Below are 18376 nucleotides of genomic sequence, written 5' to 3'. Positions count from 1 at the left end.
TTAGAGTGAACTGTTACACAAATGTAAAATTTTCCTTTATGTTTTCCCAGGCTTAGTTTTCATATAGTTTTGAGTTCTTCACACTTCAATATGTAACCTAAAAAACTAAAAGAATACAAACGTGTTTTGTTAGATCCTACAATTTAGCTTAAAATAGGTAGTTAAACTATTTTAGATTGTTTTTAAAGTTTCCAACAGATAACTGTGTAAACATTTGAAAGAAATCCTAATGGTCATCACATCTGTGGCTCATTGAGGTGGGTTTTTATTCTAGGTCTTGATTGTAAAGCGATTTATATTTTTTATAAATGCTTTTTACTGTGCTTAGTACTATAGACATGAAGAAATTTCCTGTTATTAAGAAACAAAAAGGGAAGAGGAAAAGGGAATACATGAAGGGTGGGCATTTTGTTTGGTGTGTGAAAATCCATGTATATACACTATATACGGGTATTGGGATATGCACTTCATTCAAGTTGTGAAAGTAAGTATTTTTTTTCCCTTTAATGTCTTTTCCTAGATGATACATTCACGGTGGTTGTAACATCTCAACATCATTGATTTAAGTTTGATGTGTTTGAGCAAGAGAAGCCAATTTTCAGAAAGTTTCTCTTCAGAGTCTTCAGATAATGTGTTATTTCTTCATCTATTTTAGGTCAGCAGCCTTTCTCTGGAGGACTTAAATGCATTTGTGGCAGTCATTCTCTGCCTCAAAGGGAAGTCAGCTGCTCAACTAGCCGGTTTGCAGGTATGGACTGGAATAATTGAGTAACATAAAATGTTCATAGTAACTTTGGAATAAATATTTTTGGGTAAAATTCTTCTACATTAAGTTTTTTCAGTTACGGGAACTGAGGGTCATGGTAAATATATGCCATTATATACCATATGGTATACCAATATATACCATACCAAATTTTAATGTGCTGCAGTTCATATGGATACTTAAATTTGTTAATAACTTTAAAAAAAAATAAAATAGAAAGGACATATTCTAGTGGTTGCAGTCCTAGGGTGAGCGAATTAGTCTCAAATTTCTTCCTGGCTTGGCTTCCAGACTTCCAGCTGATGGAAAATTTGTAATGGTGAATCCTGTCTTGCAACATTGCTTCATTCTTTTTTCCTGAGGAGGATAGTGTTTTGGGACATAAGTTTTATGAAAATCACTACATTAAATGAAGTTTAGTATTACTGCCTACGGGAGACCATAAACATAACATGAACCTAACCAGAAAAAAAAAGTCTTGTTACCTAATGTGGCCCACTGTAATGAAGACTTTTTGGATCACACTATTCTGTACTTCTTCAGGAGTTTTTTTAAAAAATTTTATATACTCTGTGCAAATCTGGTTTTTTTTTTTCCTTTCCTATCTTCTTGAATCCGCATGTGGAAAAGCAGGTTCCCTGGTGGTTATTGCAGTAGAACCATCTAAATAGTTTGTGTGCTTCACTTGTGTTGTGGTTCTATGAAGCTATAGATGAGTGTTGCATCCAAACACATAATATTAATCAATGTATACTACTTATCATCAGCCATTCTACTAATTCAAAGCTGTTCACAAAATTTTGTAACATTCCCACAAAGCTTATGGCAGATCAGATATTGTCTGCTCTTCCACTGTTGACATAAAAGTATGTCTGGGGTATACTGTGTCATGTATCACCCCAGAAAGTGGACAGTATGTTGTTGGAATCGACTTGTGTGTGCTATTGGCAGGTTCTTTCCAAAGTTACATCACTCTGCCACTTGTGTAAGCCCTTCACGCGCTGACACATAATGCTTTCTGCTGTGCTAAAAACCAAAAAAAAGATTCGTATAATGCAGTTGAAATTTTTGTACCAGCCTATTTTGTAGAGCACTTCCTTGTCTTATTCTATTGAAATTCATGGTAGTGCCTTTGTTAGTAGTTTGAGCCAGAATAAATCCCTCTGAAGAGAATAGTGAGGAAAGATTTTGGCCTCTTTCCCTTCCGAGGTTGTGAATAGGTGAGTTCCACAATTTTCCCTTCTTACCTTCCAGTTAACCTCCCTTCCTCTGTTTTAATGACTTGGATCTCCCAGTGGCAAATAGTTGCTGTTTCTCAGTTTGTTGTGTATCTCTGACTGGTCAAGCTATATCAAGAGAGGATGTTATGTTGTATTAATTGCCATAGAAGTACTTTTTTTTTTCTTCATATATAAGCCACCTGTAATTTTTTGGTAGCACCAGGATCAATTTGAAGATTCATATGAGGTTAATCTTTCTTCACAGGAAGAGCGTAAAATGGTCTGTTTCTCGTTTCTGTGCTTATGAAATGGGGTGTGTGGATGAACTTAATGTCCTGTGAATTTTCTCTTGTAAGGGCAGGGGACTGAACTAATAGAATATCTTATATGAATATTCTAAAAATAACGATCAATAAAGCAAACATACTGAGCATTTTAATTCAAGTATCTTATTTTCAAGATTCCATTTCAAATAGTTTAAAATGGTTTTACTCATTACTGTGTTAATTTAATAGTTTTACAAAATTGAGTTATGATGTTAAGTTATTTTAATAGGTAGTAAGTAGGTTATCAATAGATATTTAATAGCTTAATTTTCTAGGTATTTGTATTTTAAATCAGTGGAGAATCCAAGTGCAATGAATTACACTAGTATGTAGCTAATTAATATATGGGTTTTATAGTAGGAAAACAGAGGAACAGAGTTTTTTTCTTCTCTACTGAGAAGTCAAACATGATCCCCAGAAATAATTTAATAACAGAGCTTTCAAGGAAGTTATGTTAACTGTAGCGTCTGCCAAATTTTATGAAAATGGTCATTTGCAATTTTGGACTTAACACCGTATTGTTATTTTAAATGTAGAAGTGTTTACTCCTTGTAAACAGTTCTGTGAAGAACACTGATTTGATTAAAAAAATAAATTGCTCTGTTTCTGCAAGAGAGTCAATTAGCAAATGTGTTTTATCAGAAGAAAACTTAACTTCCACTGTGAAGTATGAGAGAAAATGGAAATAGAGCCTGTTCTTCTCATAGGATGAAGAGTTCTTTTCAGCCTTCACTTTCAAATCTGCTTTCTGATATGCTATCCACATTTCATAGTTAATGATCCATAAACCTGCAAATTTATGAAACAGAAACGTCCATGGTTTGAATAAAGTGGATTAAATCCATAAAAAATATAGTTTGTCTCATGCTGAAAGAAAACGGGCTGTGGACATATAACTTAAATGCACATTAAGTAGTTACTTTCTGAGAATAACATAATGTTTATACATGAAGATTTGATTATTTTTCAAGACCGTAGGTTTCAAAATACCAAAATGTGCACACGATAGAGAAGAGATTTTATACATTGGGCTTTTTTTTTTCCCCTATAAGTTTTTTTTCTAGTTTCCTTTTGCCCCCCCCCTTATATGGTAGATTAACATTCTGCTTTGCCCAAACCTCCCATAGAACTTATACATAAGGTCAGAATTAAATTTTGGACCCCAGGTTGCCTGTTTCCCTTCTTTCTATTTTAATCTGGTGTGTGGTTTTGGCAAAAAGCCCGGAGAGCCATCAGTCTAACTTTGAGGCCATTGTAGAGAAAGAGGCACCAGCAGTCATGCTTGCAGTCTTGTTTCTTATGTTGTCCTGGCCTCTGTTGTTTACAATTGCAATTATAGATCATCTTTCACCTGTAATGCATGTAAAATGCTGTCCAAACAGGAGAGGCCATAGTGAATTATAAACAGAAATATACCTCTTCTAAGATTTTTCTAAGTGTGTGAATATATGAAAAATTTATATTTATTTGAGGTGTAAAGTTGTGAATCATATCTTTTTCGAACATTGTAGCCAAAGATAAGATAGAAAAATTTGGTTAAAGAGGAAATACACCTGGAAAATGGTAGATGAAATTTGGATCCTGTTAAATGCTTTTAAAAGTGAAATGTATGTCAGAAAATATGAACTCAAAGTTTGTAGCAGATGCATGGCTGGACATACACATCACCTACTGCTGGAATTCACGGCATTTGCAAGCTCTTTATAGCTTTGCCATAAAATATCCAGTTATGCCAGAATACCTGCTTTGAAATAATTATATCTTTTGTGCCACTTGTAAAAGGAAGAGTTTGACTGTGTATGAGGTGTAAGAAAGTCAAGCGCTGAATTGTATTCCTTCAATTTTTCAAGTGCATCCAGTTACTTAAAAAGTATTACTGATATGAAATGAGCACAGTCATTTTAGATCTTAAATGATAAGCTCCAGAGAGTCTTTGCAATTTGATTGCAAATGAACTTCCACAAAATGCATATTAAGTATTACTTAATTAGCTTTTGGAATAATAAAAAAATATTCACCAAACTAGTTAACTAGTTTGGCAGGCAGAAGTAGCTTTAGCAAGAATTGTAGTTGCATGGAACCTTTGAATGTTTTCCATTGTCATTGAAGAGTCACAGGGTCATAGAAGCAGAATTAGCTTGGTAATAGTATTATACCAATATTACACAAGATATTTTTCTCTGAATATTTTCCTGAGGGATAGATAGCTTCATGCATGCAAAAACACGATATGTTTTAGTGTGTAGGTATCTTGGTTAGGGTCTCGCAACTTTCAGAAGGATGTTGCTAAATCTATTCTGTATTTTTAAACTCAGTATTTTTTCTCCCTTGCCATGCAGACAGAAAAGCATAAATAATATCCAGATTCTGAACATTCCAGAATTTCAATCTTCTGACCTATTTGGCAAGCCTAGATATGTTTGTCAACACCATTAGATATGATGCTTTTCAGACAGACTCCGAACAGGCTTTATGAGCTCTCTCTGTTTTTCAAAATATAATTGTTTAAAAAAAAATCCTTTCTCTCCCAGGGGGTGTATGCTTATTGTGCCTGTGTGACTGTTTCCTAGTAAATATTAGCTTGAAGTCTAATTGGATTGAGGAAAACATAAAATACAAGTAAGAATATTGTAAAGATCTTAAAGATAAACTTCTCTTACATACTTGGGACCTGCTTCTGTGATGTACATTGATACTAACTAAAGCGGAATTTGAGTGTATTCCCAAATGCTTTACTGAATCAGGGTTTTATATTCCCTCAAAATTTGCATCTGTCAAAAGTGGTTTTAAAATGATAGGTGAGATTGTAACTGGCAGGGAATGGGGAATGTGGGGGTTTGAGATGGGTTACTGATCTTGGCTTTGCTTCCCAGCCCATTCTCTCATCCACAGTCTTCGGGTTTTCCCAGTGTTCTGGGCTAATCTGGAACAAAAGTCAGCAGTAAGAGATGTGATTGCAAGATGAGATTGGTTTAGTCCCTGTTCAACCTCAGAAATATAACTTTCCTGTCATTTCCTCAAGATAGTCTTAAATGAACTAATCCAAATAGAAACAGTTAAAGTCCTCGAGCAGCTAAATTACTTCTGGTTTAAAACATTAAAAAAAAATTACATGATTAATCAAGAGGAAGTTGCATCAAATGAACCTGCTTATATTAAATCTGTTCATTAAGGCTGAATGTATTCAGGCTTCCATACTCTGCTTGTCTCTTAATAACTGTGTTTTGGCCTCCCAGGCCTCCATGCCTAGTTCAGTATCGCAGCATCTATTTAGTTTCTCTGATGACTTTGAAGTGGTGGGTATGGCTCCCCCATTGTGTTACTGAAAGTAAAGTATTGCATTTGCATGGATCAAGCATTGCAAATACAATTATATCTCTGGAGCTGAAGTTAGTCACTGTTTACAGTATTTTTTTTTAAGTCCCATCTCTAAATCTGTTGCTATTTTCATAATAACCTTCTGAAGTTCTGAAGAAATTCGAGTTTTCTTGGTCCTGCTGCATGGACAGCTGGCTCTATCTTTCCTTGCTGCTGTTGGTTCATAAATATATAAAAAAGACTTTCTTAGGCTAACATATTCAACTTCCAGACGAGATTGCTCTTCTGCCTCGCTCTCCCCCATTTTCTTCTTTATCAAATTGGGTATATTTATTAGTATTATTAGAGTCTGTTTCCCTGAACGTTTTTTACATTGGCATCAGCTCACGTATCAGAATTCACATAACCGTGCATTCTGTTATGTGTCACTGGCAAAAATACAAACCCCAGCACGACTAGATCAGCTCTTCTACCTTCTGAGAAAAATGCATTCATTTCATTGGGCACAGTTTGCTTATGGAGAAAATCTTAAGCAAGATTTTGAGCAAGGGCCTTAAACCAGAGGATTCATATTCTTTTTTTGTGGAAGATGATCTTGCATTTTTCTCCATAACTGTATGAGTTTGCTCTGCTTTTCTGTGAGTTTTCCCCTTTACTGCCATGTAGCTCATTATTAGCAAGGTTTCAACAGCAAGGAAACAGCAGCAATGTTTCAGTTATAAATTCCTTTTAGACTTCATATAGCATAAAGAATTTTTCACGACGTTTAAGGTAAAAGACACTCTGGAATTTCAGATAACAAAATTACTGTTAATTTTTAATCCATGCTCCATAATACTGCAGAAGGTGAAATGTAGTTATTGGTAGTGACAGTAATAAACCTCTCCCAAAATATTAAGCAAATTGATAGCTTTGAAAAAGTCAGTGATAAGTTATTAGAGAGGGAAAATAATAATTTCTGGTATCAACTGACATTTTCCTGCTAAGCTGATGTTGGTCAAAGTGTACGTTTACTAACGAGATAAATAGTTTTCACTTCCTTGCATATTGTATGTTAGAAGGGACAGGCAGTACGTGAGGGTTGGAGGTGTGTTTGTGTGGCGTAGGTGGGGTTGCTCTCCATTGCCTTTAAGGGCTGACCTGTGTACCCACAGGGCAGGTGACATGGAGGGGCTGGAGCCGGGGAAGGAAGGGAGCGTGCCATCAGGAAGAGATGGCATGTGTGCACCTGCCTGTCATCTGCTCAGGGCTGCCTGCACCTGCCTGCCTGCCCCTGTCACCCCTGAGCAGGAATGCAAGCTGCACATCTGTCTAGGCTTTCCCTGGAGAAGCAGATGGCTGTGTGTAACTTTGGAGAAGCAAAAATGTTTTCTGAAATGGCCTCTAATGAGCCATTTATAGGTGGATTGAGAAAGAAGATAAAACAAGCCTTTAGGCATATGGTTACAGTGCTTTGCAGGATGTAGTGGAATTTTTCGAATTACAATAGTTGAAATGTTCATCTTGCAGATACCAGAAACAGCAAAGCTAACCAAGAACTGATTTGTTCCCTTTCTTCTCAAGTGTATTCTTGATTGACATTATCATTGTCCAGGGGTTAAAAGTCAAGACTGTGCCCAGTTCCTATCTGTTGCTTCCTCTATGACTTTGGTCAAATTGTTCAGTTCTTTCTCATATTTTAGTTCTTAGTCGTAACACTCATGAACCAGTAGTCTCAATAATACAAGTTCTTTAGTCAAAAGTGCTGTATAAATGTGAATTTTTAATATATTCTTATCACTAATACTGATGTCAAGTATATTCTCCTCCCTTTCACCTTTATTTTGGCATTATTTCATTTGATGTCCACTGAACGTCATGTGCTGACATGTGGTTAACGGAGCTTTCTGTAAAGAAATGGAGCTGTGTTAAGAGAAAATTGATACATGTACATTCTAACATCCCATACCAGTGTTATATCTCAGTACCTCAAGACATCATCACTCGTTAAGACAATTCTATCCCAGTGTTATAAGCGAGAAAACAACACACAGGGACAGTAAACACCAGATGTGTAAATGTGGTTGTGTGTTAACAAAATTAGTGATATATGGGGGAGGTTTAGTTAATTGTTTAGGAATCTAATCAGTGTGTCTAGTGTCTCACCAGAACTAGTTGGAAGTATATGCACAGGAACTACAAAGGTATATTACATTCAGCTAGGCTGCTATATATTCCCCTGATAGATTTAAAAGAAGAGACGTTCAGTTCCTTGACAAATATGAAATTATGTATGTATTGGTTTCAGCAAGAGCAGTTAATGCATACCTAAGTATCGTTTCCTATTTAGCAATAGTTTTCTATTTACTTTCTGCATATAGGATACAGAAATACATCTTGGCAGAAAATATTTCTATGCTAGGCCTGAAGTTCCATAAGTTCCTACTAAAGTGAATGAGAGCTTTACTACTGAATTTAATAAAAGCAGAGCTATGCCAATACGCTTTTGAAAAAAACATCCCTCAATCTGCTCAGTGTTTTTTACTTTTTAGCAAAATTATACAATTGTATGTTGTATTTGTACAGTGAGGCTTCAATACAACAGAGAGCATACTTCAGTCTAGCAACAATGGCAAGTAATATTTTTTCAAATATAGGAGGCTGAAAGCATAGTGGTTCTGCAGGAAGTTTATTTTGGCACAGACCCTTGTGCCAAAAAAAATAGGTACCTTTTGTTTTAAAATGGCTGTGGATCAGTTCCTGAGGCTGGAATGTCAGTGAACACTTATTTCATCAGCAAAGTGCCTGCAGACTCCAATGCTGGCTGAAGTGCTGAAATCCCAACATTTGGCTTATTACAGAGCATTCTTCTCCATGTTAAGTACACCTTTAAAAATGGCCAAGTTACTCTCACATAAACTGTTTCCCTATTTGTATTCAATTTGCTCTGACATAGTGCTGATACAAGAAAATGTAGACTATTACATGTAAGTAATGTTACTTTCTTTAAAACTTTTATTTGTAGCCAGTTCTTGAATAGCTCAGAAGACCATCTTCATGCAACAGCTGTGTGCACCAAACAAAGATTCTCTGATTTAACTGTATGTGTTCATCTAAACTACAGCATGGGGTTGATGTTCTTGTGCCAAAAGGTAGCAGCTTTCAAGCCATGTATGGCAGTTTTCCATTCCAAAAGAAATAGGTGCTCTGGAAGTGAATACCCTATTGCAGCTTAATTACAAATCAGTTCCTAGTATCTCGAACATACCTGATCACAGGCTGCAGGTTGCCGGTTCCTTTCATAGGTCATCTGAGATACTGCTGCATTGATTCGTAGTTTGATTTGTCTTGGACCTCGGGATTGTCATGAAATAGAAGCAGACCAGTTCTTTTCTTCCTCAACCTGTGGACTTAACACCTGGAAAATTCCTTAGCCGGGGCTGTTTACCTTGGACCATATCACTTCAAAAGGTGAACCGTAGTATCAACAATCTTATTGTGCAGCTGCTTTGCAATACAAAGAAACCCTAGGAGGAGAAAAAAAAAAAAAGGCAAAAAACCCCCCGAGAAAACCTATATTGCACTGGCAAACAGTATTTGTTCTCCTGGAATTCTCTATACTAACCATACTGGTTCAATGACAGTTTTATTTTAAAAGCTCATATACCAGACATGACATTAGTAACAGTTGTCATAATATTTCTGGAAGCTACAGAGCTTCGGGCATACTAAATTTTGCCTAATCTAATTCTGCTGAAGTTCACTGGTCTTTCTGTTGGTTTCAGTGGGAAATATATCGGGCCCCTAAAAAGTATATACTCAAAACAGTTTAAGAGAGGGAATGGCCATACATTAGGACAATTAAATAGATCTTAAACATCTACTCCAACTCTGGGGAGGAAAAAAAACAAAACTAATTTTTAAGCTTGGCTAATTAATCCTTGGACAGTTTTAGAAGTGAACTCCCACCTATCAAAATTTCTTTGCAGTCACAATGATGTCTTAATCCATGGCAATGGTTTCACAGTACACTGCAAAAAATGTCCACAAGATAGGCCACCAGACAGCAGCCCACTGAGCAGCTGCATGCCAAACCAGCTGTCCTTTGCCAGTATAATGTGTGGCTGTGGAAGGACACACTGTGTTAGCAAAGGCAGCCAAGCACACTCTGCCCAGGAGTTGTGTTGGTGGCAGAATTTTTACTCCAAAAAACTTTGTTCCGTGAACCAGTCCCTATGATTAAACAAAGGGAAAAGGCTGGGGTAAGGCGTGGATAAGGACTTTAGGAGTATGGTCAAGATGCAGGTAGTGGCAAATGAAGCCCCTCATTTTAAAGATTTTGGTAAAGGAGCTAGGCGGTGTGGAGTAGAATACAGAAATATATAGCTACTGTCAGAAAGTAAGGGAGTGGAAGAAGTATGATCTTTGAAGGCTTACAATGGAAAGTTACTGGAACTAAGAGAGGGAGGTGACCTTTTGTTATGTTCTTTAATTTTTTCTCTGTGTCCCCTAATAACTTCTGAATATGTTGGCTAATTTCAGCCACATTTGACAGAGATGTAGGAGTCTCTGAGAGAAATAAATTACTACTGATTGCTTTAAATGGACAGCTGGGGAGAAGGGGAAGGCTCTCTAAATTGCCCAACAGGAGGATGCTTTAATGTGACATCACATTATTAGGGCATCCATGTGAGAGGGAGACATTGCTACAGGCATGGGAAAAAATTTCAAATAATTACTGAACCATTTCAGATGCCAGTGACATAGCACATAGAGGAGCCCATCGGTTCCTGCTGCGGATGTACCAAGAGTCTGTCAGCATTTTGTCCCCCAGCAGGGCCAAACTTTATTAGTTGCAAGACAGATGGAGCTACCAATACTTCCCCTTCTCATAATTCCACAACATTTAACTAATATATGAAAACAAAAAAAAGGGTAAAAAATGTGGTCATAAGAGTTTTCAGAGTCACAAACAAATAAAATATATATTGCTACCAAATAAATCCTACATGAGGGAAAGGTGTGGAGGTTCAAAGATAAGTATGTCACCAAAAACACAAGCACGTATTTAAGACAGTAAGAATTAAAATCCTAATGAATCGATTCACTTTAATAGAAAGGATGAGGCCGCTGGCTGGGCTACACTCAGATGGTTAGCCTGATGACTATAACTCAAAATTTATGTGAATGTTCTGTCAATGTCACATGTATTATGGACTGCCATTAGCCCAGTAATCTTTTAGATCTGAGTCAAGCAGATGTGGCTAAAATAAGAAAAGTAATGTTATTTTAATCTTTTTTGTAGGTGCTAGTGCGCTGTCTATTACATAACCATGTACGAATAAGCTGAAGGGGCGAAACTTTTTAACTGGTGATATTCATCATCACAGAAATGTCATTTATGCTGAGTTTTGTTGTAGGTATGGCTAAGAGCTCTGATAAAGGCCAATATTTTTGAAAATTAAACAAGAAATGAGAAGCAATCTATTTGGAACTGCAGGAGATTTTGATCTGATTGCAGATTGGTTAGCAGTAGTACTTTTGTGGTATTATTTTGTAGGGTGCTTGAAGGTAAAAGCAATTTTGAACCTTTTTTTAGGTTGACTTCACTGGAGGTTTCAGCTTAATGTAAATAACAGTGTTGTTCCACAGAGGTATCGTTTTACATCAAACTTCTGATAAAACCCAGTAAATAAACTTTTCTCAACATATAAACACTAAACAATTGGGTTGTTTACTGCTAAATATTTACTGCAAAGCCCTAGAATTGTTTAAAAACTGGTTTTTCTAGTTTCTGTTGCAGCAGATGCCCTCATAGGATCTCTTTTCAATCCCCATTTTTCTTTGCACACGCCTTGTTTAAGCAGGAAGAGCTTAATTTAAGCCGTAATCTTTTATCAGAATAAACCTTTGTCATGTTTTCAAAATACTGCTGCTCCTCTCCCTGCCCAATTTGACAGGTCAAGGAAACCGGTGATGTACTACGTTCCAGCAGCCTATTGCTTAAAGCTGACGGATGGCAAGTAAACTTACTGTTTCACCAGCCGTCTCTGTAGGATAACGCTCCTTAAATTCACAACCATTGCACCAGTTTAGGACATCTTTGCTCAAGAACAGAGCATAAAACTCCAGTGCACAGAGGTTTTAGTGTCTTTTGACAACTCACACTGGGAATTTCTACTAATGGTTGGAGGCAGGAAGATCTGAAATTCAGGAAAGCACTCTGTCTTTTGATCGAAATAAGTTGTTTCGTGATACTTTCCATTGCAGAGAATTTAACTTCAGTGAAGTTGTCATCAGTTGACAGTTTACGTATTTGGAACACAATGTGCCTTGCCTCTCCTAGGCAAAGCTAAGCCTTACTGTTTTAATGACAATTTCCTGAGATAGGATCTACCTGCTGCCTTTATTGCTCAAGCATAAATTGCCTATGGTTAAATATTTGATCATTTAAGATACAGGTGGGTTTGGGGGAGGTAATGTAAGAAGTAGTATACTGATAATATACTGACTGAGTTCAAATGGATCTAAAAAGAACCGGTTAAACTAGGAAAGTACTCAGATTTTGATCACCATCACTTGAATTCCCGCAGTTTATTGCTTGGGTCAAATTTAATTGATTTTTAATTGGTGTTCTGCAATTGATTAATTTTAACTAGGAATTAGCAAATACTAAACTGTACTTGAGTGTTGTGTTTTCATAACAGAAACAAGTATGCTCTTTTGAGGGTGGGTGGGGTGGAGAAGGGGGGAGGGGAGGGAAAAATGCCTTATATAATTTTCAAGTTATTTCTTTTTAAATTTATATTTCAAAATGTTAGCCATGCCATATATTCTGTATTCAGCTCAACCACAGGAAGAAGGCAGCAGATTAGGGAAAAAAATGAAATGCATAAGAACAACTTACCTGAATAACAATTATTAATACCATTTTTTTGCATTGAAAAAGTGCATCCCCAGAATGTTGAAAATCCTACTAAAGGAACCAGTTCTTAAATGAAATGTAGTATTTAGTGCATTGAGATACAGATGACGTGTTAAGTAGCACAAGTAAAGAATTGTAAAATTATTATCATATCTTTACCTTTCTCCTTGGTTTCTACAAATGAAGACAGTGACACGCTTTGCCGGTGGGTACACTTCTGGCATTCATTTCTGTCTGCTGACATCTGGCATGTTCAGATACTTGCCCTCACATTTCAAGTGCGGTAGAACCTATTTGTTTTCTATGGAGTTTAGAGGGTTCAAATTCTATTAAAAGGATGACGGAGTTGTGGGGTTTTTTTAGTATGTTCCTGAAAATAGCTTGTGCAGCTATCAAAGTGTATAGGATAAAGTTTACACCTCTATCAAAAAATCACTTGTGAATCCACAAAGAAGCCTCAGAGGACTAGTAGTATTTCCTTAAAACATAAAGGTACTTTTAGATCCTGATTATTTTTTAATTATTATTTAATTAGATGTAATTTGAACTGGAAATTTGTGTTTCATATACAAGATCCACGTATTTTTCTTCCTGTAAGTAAAAACTCTTCAGCAGGATGTACAGTCTCTGGGTGTAAGATTTGCAAACCGCTCCTGTGAGCAAACACTTGCCTTCTTGCAAAGCCTCTTTGTGTGGTTAGCAAGGATGAACACAAGCACAGAGATCAGCCTGAACTTGTGGTCCACAGGCTATAGCCCTGTGTTTGTAGAGCAGAAAAAGGCGTGATATGAGATGAGTCTATGATGATGGCTCTTCTAGCAAAGACATTTCCCAAATTGTTAGAAAAAACATTATTCATTAGTGATGTGGGTGCTATAGCACTTCTCTCGCTCTTTTCAAGTGGGCTTACCCAGTTTAGCTCAGGCCTTCTAAGCACAATATCAGTAACCTCTGCTGCAATGATACCAGAGGACCGTGGGCATTCAGTTCTGTTCTCAGTCCTCAGTTAATGTTGGCAAATAGGAAAAGTAATCTTTTCCCCCAGACCCTGAGAGGGTGGGGAGCTGCTTGTTGGTAGGAGCAGCAGCAGGGGCACAGGGCAGGCAGCTGGTGCAGGAGGAGCAGTTCTCACGCACTCCCCGTCTCTCACACACAAATGTCATCAGCTGGTGGTAGAAGTAGCAGCAGCGAGATCACAGGGGTGTATCTCACATGATTCACTGGGGTCCTGAGTTTATAAAAATAGTAAAAAGAACAGACACAATTTCCAATAAGAAGTAATCTCTAGGGTGAAATGCCCTGGAAGCAAGCCGTCTTTTCTTTTGGAATTTTCCACTTCTCCTCGCCGTGATGTCTTTGCATTGCAGGCACCAAGCAGTTGTAAGCATTCCCATGGCAAAGCAAGTCTGTGGTTTGCCATGTGCACAGGCTTATTGTTACAGACTCACTGTGCTTTCATTTTCCTTGTTTTTCAATGCCGGACATGGAAAAGAAATCACTGTTAATAGTTCTTGCCTTGGTCTTGCTGATATTGATTTCCATTAAAAAAACAAGCCTGACCTGATATCCACCCCCGATACTTCAGTGTTTTAGGAAAGTTCTGCATTGATATCCCTAGTCAGTGAAGTCTTCTACCTGTGAAACCTGTCACCAGCAATATTATTTTATCTTTTTAACCAGTATGTGTCCAGTGGAGTTGAAAAGAGCACAACTAGGGTTGTATCGGTGGCTCAGACTTCATGCTCACTTAGGCAGTAAGTAACAATTACCATTAGTGACAGTACTGCACTGATCTCCAGATTGAGACAGCACTCAAGGTCCTCTTCTATATTTTACTGTTTTGTGCGTCACCATCAAAAGCAAAATTTTTCAAATTCTCATTTAGACACTTTTTCTGCAAATACGTATGCATTTGTTTTGCACTAACTTGAATAACGTCACTGAAGAAAATCGCATATTCGTGTTGGGGTATATGCTTAGAGTTTTCAAAATAAAATAAAGATATAAAAGCTTTATTTTAAGATTTATGTCCCAGATGGCATCCAGCTTCCACAATAGTATTAGTAATCTGTTCTAACAGCTGTTTTACATCCTTGGTACCAGTGGGATTAAAAAGGACAGTAAAAGCAGTTTTGTCAATAAATGACAAAAAGGTATGAATTAATAGTCATAAGGTACACAGCCATTAAATTAGAAGATGGAAACTGCTTGCTGCAGATGCCAGCATTTACTGTTTTCTTTTCAGCAGGTTAAGTACTTGTTTTCATTATTCTTAATGGAAGTTTGTTTTCAGCAATTAAATCTTTTGACGTTATCAGTACTTACTGATAGTTCAGTGACAGAAAATACTGATTTGTATGACAGGGAATTTGTGTTGATCTATAATAAAGAGACTATTGATGGTATAAATCACATTCATATAAATTTGACCAAGTTGGATTCAGCTGGTTGGTGTGCTACTGTCACTCTTGGACTCTACTGCTAATTGTAGCTTAACACATCCATTTTCCTTACACCTTTAAGAGCAAAACTTTACCTACATTTAGTGCTTGTCAAAGTGTTCTAAAGTATTTTATTGAAGTTATTTAAAGTTCAATTTATTGTTGCATTGAGAAAGAGACCAGGGTGTATAAATTATGAAAGAATTCCCTAGCTGGATTAGTTTATTAAAAAAAGGAGTTCTGAATATTCCCAGCAGTTCTTACTCTTCTGCTCAAAAAGTCTTTCTTTGTGATCACAAACCAAGCAGATTTCGTCGTAAAACTTTTGATGATGTGGACTCATTTCCTTAGCAGGTCTTGAGATTTGATCAGGTGATCAGAAACAATCTGGTTAGTGCGATACAAGAAACATGATAACGGGCTGTGTGCAGTCTTACACTCTACTTTATTACAAATAATACTGGTTTACTTAAACCACATTCCTCTTTCAAGTACCTTTCAGCATTGTTCAGTGGTTTGCAAAAACCTGCTTTACTTGCCAGAGCAAGAGTTATGAGTGTGCTTGTAGTTACTAGTCTCAGCTGGCAAAATGATAGCTTACATCTGGAGACAATAACTAAATAGCTTGATCCCATACTGAAAATACGTTTATTTTAAAGGGAGGGAAGAAGGAGGTCTCCCTTACTCAAGCACGAGTGTCACAGTCAGAAAATGATGGGCCTTTCATTTTCTAAATGACTGCTCAAATTGACTTGTGTTTTCTGCATTTTTCTGGAGGTCAGTGATTGTCTTCAGTTATCTGAACTGGGGGGTGAATTTAAAATACTGAATGTCATGTTGGGTCAGTGCCCTGGTGGCCAGCTTGATGCCTTTCCAGGAATCACTAGAGGCAGAAGAATGTCTTCAAAGAGGGCGCTGGCCCACCCTGCCTCATATTTTTTGCCTGCATCAGCATCTCGAGGTCCTCTTTTGCTTTTACACTGTAGAAAAAACAGCCAGTAGAGGTACACCTCATATCTTCAAGTCGGCTTCACAGAACCCTACTGCCCCTTGCCTCTGGTTAGGGGGAACCCTATCACGGAAGCCATTTTCATGTAGTTAAATTGTACAACAGACTTCATCTCATTGCATAATAATACAGAAAACCTAAGTCCTTGACCAGGTTCTAGCAATATTGTCGAAATTATTTATTGTGGTTTTTCTCTTTTGGAAGAAGTTTTGTAGATCCGTGTTGCTAGCAAAGGGTTCCTGATTTTGTTATGTGGACCTTATGGGGGTAAAAGTTCTGATCCATTAGTACAACATTTCGTGTTGTCTGCTGCTACTTGTCATTTTTTAAAATAGGACACTAATGGTGTATGTTCATACCTTTAAGTCTTTTGGGGATCTCTCAAGATGTAACATGTTATTATTGTACATATAGTAATAATGGGCCAACCCCTTCCATTGCATTTCAAACAAAAAATTTACAGCTCTTCAGGAGCTAGGGCTAAGACAAATTTGAGCCACATATTTGTCCTTTCTGTTCTGGACTATTTCAGGTGAAATTCCATTCCTGGTATAACTTAGACTGTAAGGAAAACTACTGTAAGGGTACAGCAGCTGCCATGGGTTACAGTGCTGATGGCTGCATTGTTATGAATCCCACCTGATCCTGACAGACTGCTTCAGTACAGACTGTGGAAGAGGCATTCCCCACTGAGGAGCTTTGTACTGTTTACACAATACTTAAAATCACAGTTTTTCCCATATCGAATTCAAGGCTTTTATAGTTTGCTATGTTCTGCCACAGCAGGATGTTAAATTCACCCATCAAGTTTATTTTGGCCATAAGTTTTAATTGTCTTGTTGAGTTTCTCATTTTGCATTTTCTGGATGTTGTCATACCATTCCGGTATTTCTTCTGGAGACATCTATGTTGAAATGAAATAATTTGACTTTCAGACTACAGTCAGAGGAAATTTCAGAGTGTTTAAAATAAAGGTCTGGGCACAATAAACTTTGTTTTGTGAAATCTTATAATTTAAATGGTTTCTAAGTGCTGTAACATTTCCCAGTTGATCAAACTGCGGAAGGTCAATGGATCACTGTACACATCATTTTATACTCCCAGTTCATGTTTTGCATTCCACTAACATTTTTTTCCAGGGGACTGCTAATGTTTGAGAAGTACTATGGAGAACAGCCATTTGTTTTGTATTTACATTTTCATTTTGAATTTATCTGTATTACAAACTTGAGTGAGATGCTGTATTTGTTTAAATGAACTTCACTTCTTTCACTTACTGAATTAAGACAAATACAGAATCCTTTGATGAATCCTACTGTGCAATAGAGGACCATCATTGTCACAGCTTTGGGACTGTTTATCATTTGCTCTGTTGTTCTCATGGTTATATATGATGGTAAGGTTGCTTATATTCCCTGATTTGTGAGGCCTACTTTTTTTTTTTTTTTTTAATTTTAACAGCTTCCGCAAGTGGACTCCAGAGCTGTACATCTTGGTGCTGTGTTTGTTCGTGGCCTTACAACTTTGCTCTTGGCCAATAGTGCCTGTGGCTTTCCATTCAGGATGGATGATTTGATGCCTTGGGAAATGTTTGATGGGAAACTTTTTCAAGAAAAATACCAGCAGTCGCACCGAGGTTGCTCTTTGGAAGGGCTTTTGGAAGGCAATGTGAGTAATTGCATCTTCTTAGATAGTTCTGTATTCTTTATAAAATATAGCTGGCCATGTTTGTTGGGTTTTTTTAATATTCATGTTTACACTGGTCCCCTTTCTTTGTATTTTCCCTCTCTTCCTTATTCCTCTTTCATTCTCTCCACCGAAAAAAAGGTAGAAATACTGAGACCATGAAGGAAGCTATAATGTTACCTTTTATTTTGTTTCCACTAGTCAGAAAATAATATAAAGAAGTGTCAAAATGGTTCAGTTTCAAAAAATGAAAATGCCTGTAATGGTTTTCTAGTACTAAGATATTAATGAGATCTTTTTCCTGTAGGATTTTAGGCAAAATATTAAGAATGCCTTTAAATAAGCGTACTGGGTGTAATTTTTAAAGTGTTTAAGAATGATGGTTTTAAAGGTATTAAGGAACCTGAAGTTTGAGATGAAGGTTTGGTGAATTCAAAGAGGAACAGGAAATCAGAGGAAGGCATATATGTAGGTATTTTTTTAGAATCTCACCAAGTACCTTCCTGTGCCTTTAAGTATTTATTTAGCTCTCAGTCCCACTTTTAAGAAGCTGGGGATTTGTACAATTTGCATGTTATGTTACCAAAAAACCAGTATGACTTAAAACATGTCTGCCCAGGCAATGGCAGGGAGATATCAGCAGAGTCTTGCTGGGTATGTGCCATATCTGGCGTACTTGGGTGGCATCATGTCCAGGCTCAGAGGT

At 37.0% G+C, this 18376-nt stretch overlaps 1 protein-coding gene across 4 annotated transcripts in view; it reads left to right on the top strand.

Annotated features, from left to right (window-relative positions):
- FAM120B (family with sequence similarity 120B) overlaps window positions 1–18376 on the top strand; it is a 65755-nt gene that overhangs the window by 23367 nt on the left and 24012 nt on the right. For all 4 annotated transcript variants that reach the window (XR_008465374.1, XR_008465375.1, XM_054195094.1 and 1 more), the window contains 2 exons: window positions 656–748; window positions 17446–17652. Coding sequence is in view for 2 of the 4 variants with exons in the window: in XM_054195094.1 (XP_054051069.1) it covers window positions 656–748; window positions 17446–17652 (300 nt within the window). In the remaining 2 variants the exon portion in view is untranslated. The remainder of the gene's footprint in view (window positions 1–655; window positions 749–17445; window positions 17653–18376) is intronic.

This window comes from Rissa tridactyla, chromosome 3 (assembly GCF_028500815.1).
Source record: "Rissa tridactyla isolate bRisTri1 chromosome 3, bRisTri1.patW.cur.20221130, whole genome shotgun sequence".
NCBI lineage: Eukaryota > Metazoa > Chordata > Aves > Charadriiformes > Laridae > Rissa > Rissa tridactyla.
Note: the sequence above shows the minus strand (reverse complement) of the source record. Positions and strands in the feature narration are given on the sequence as shown.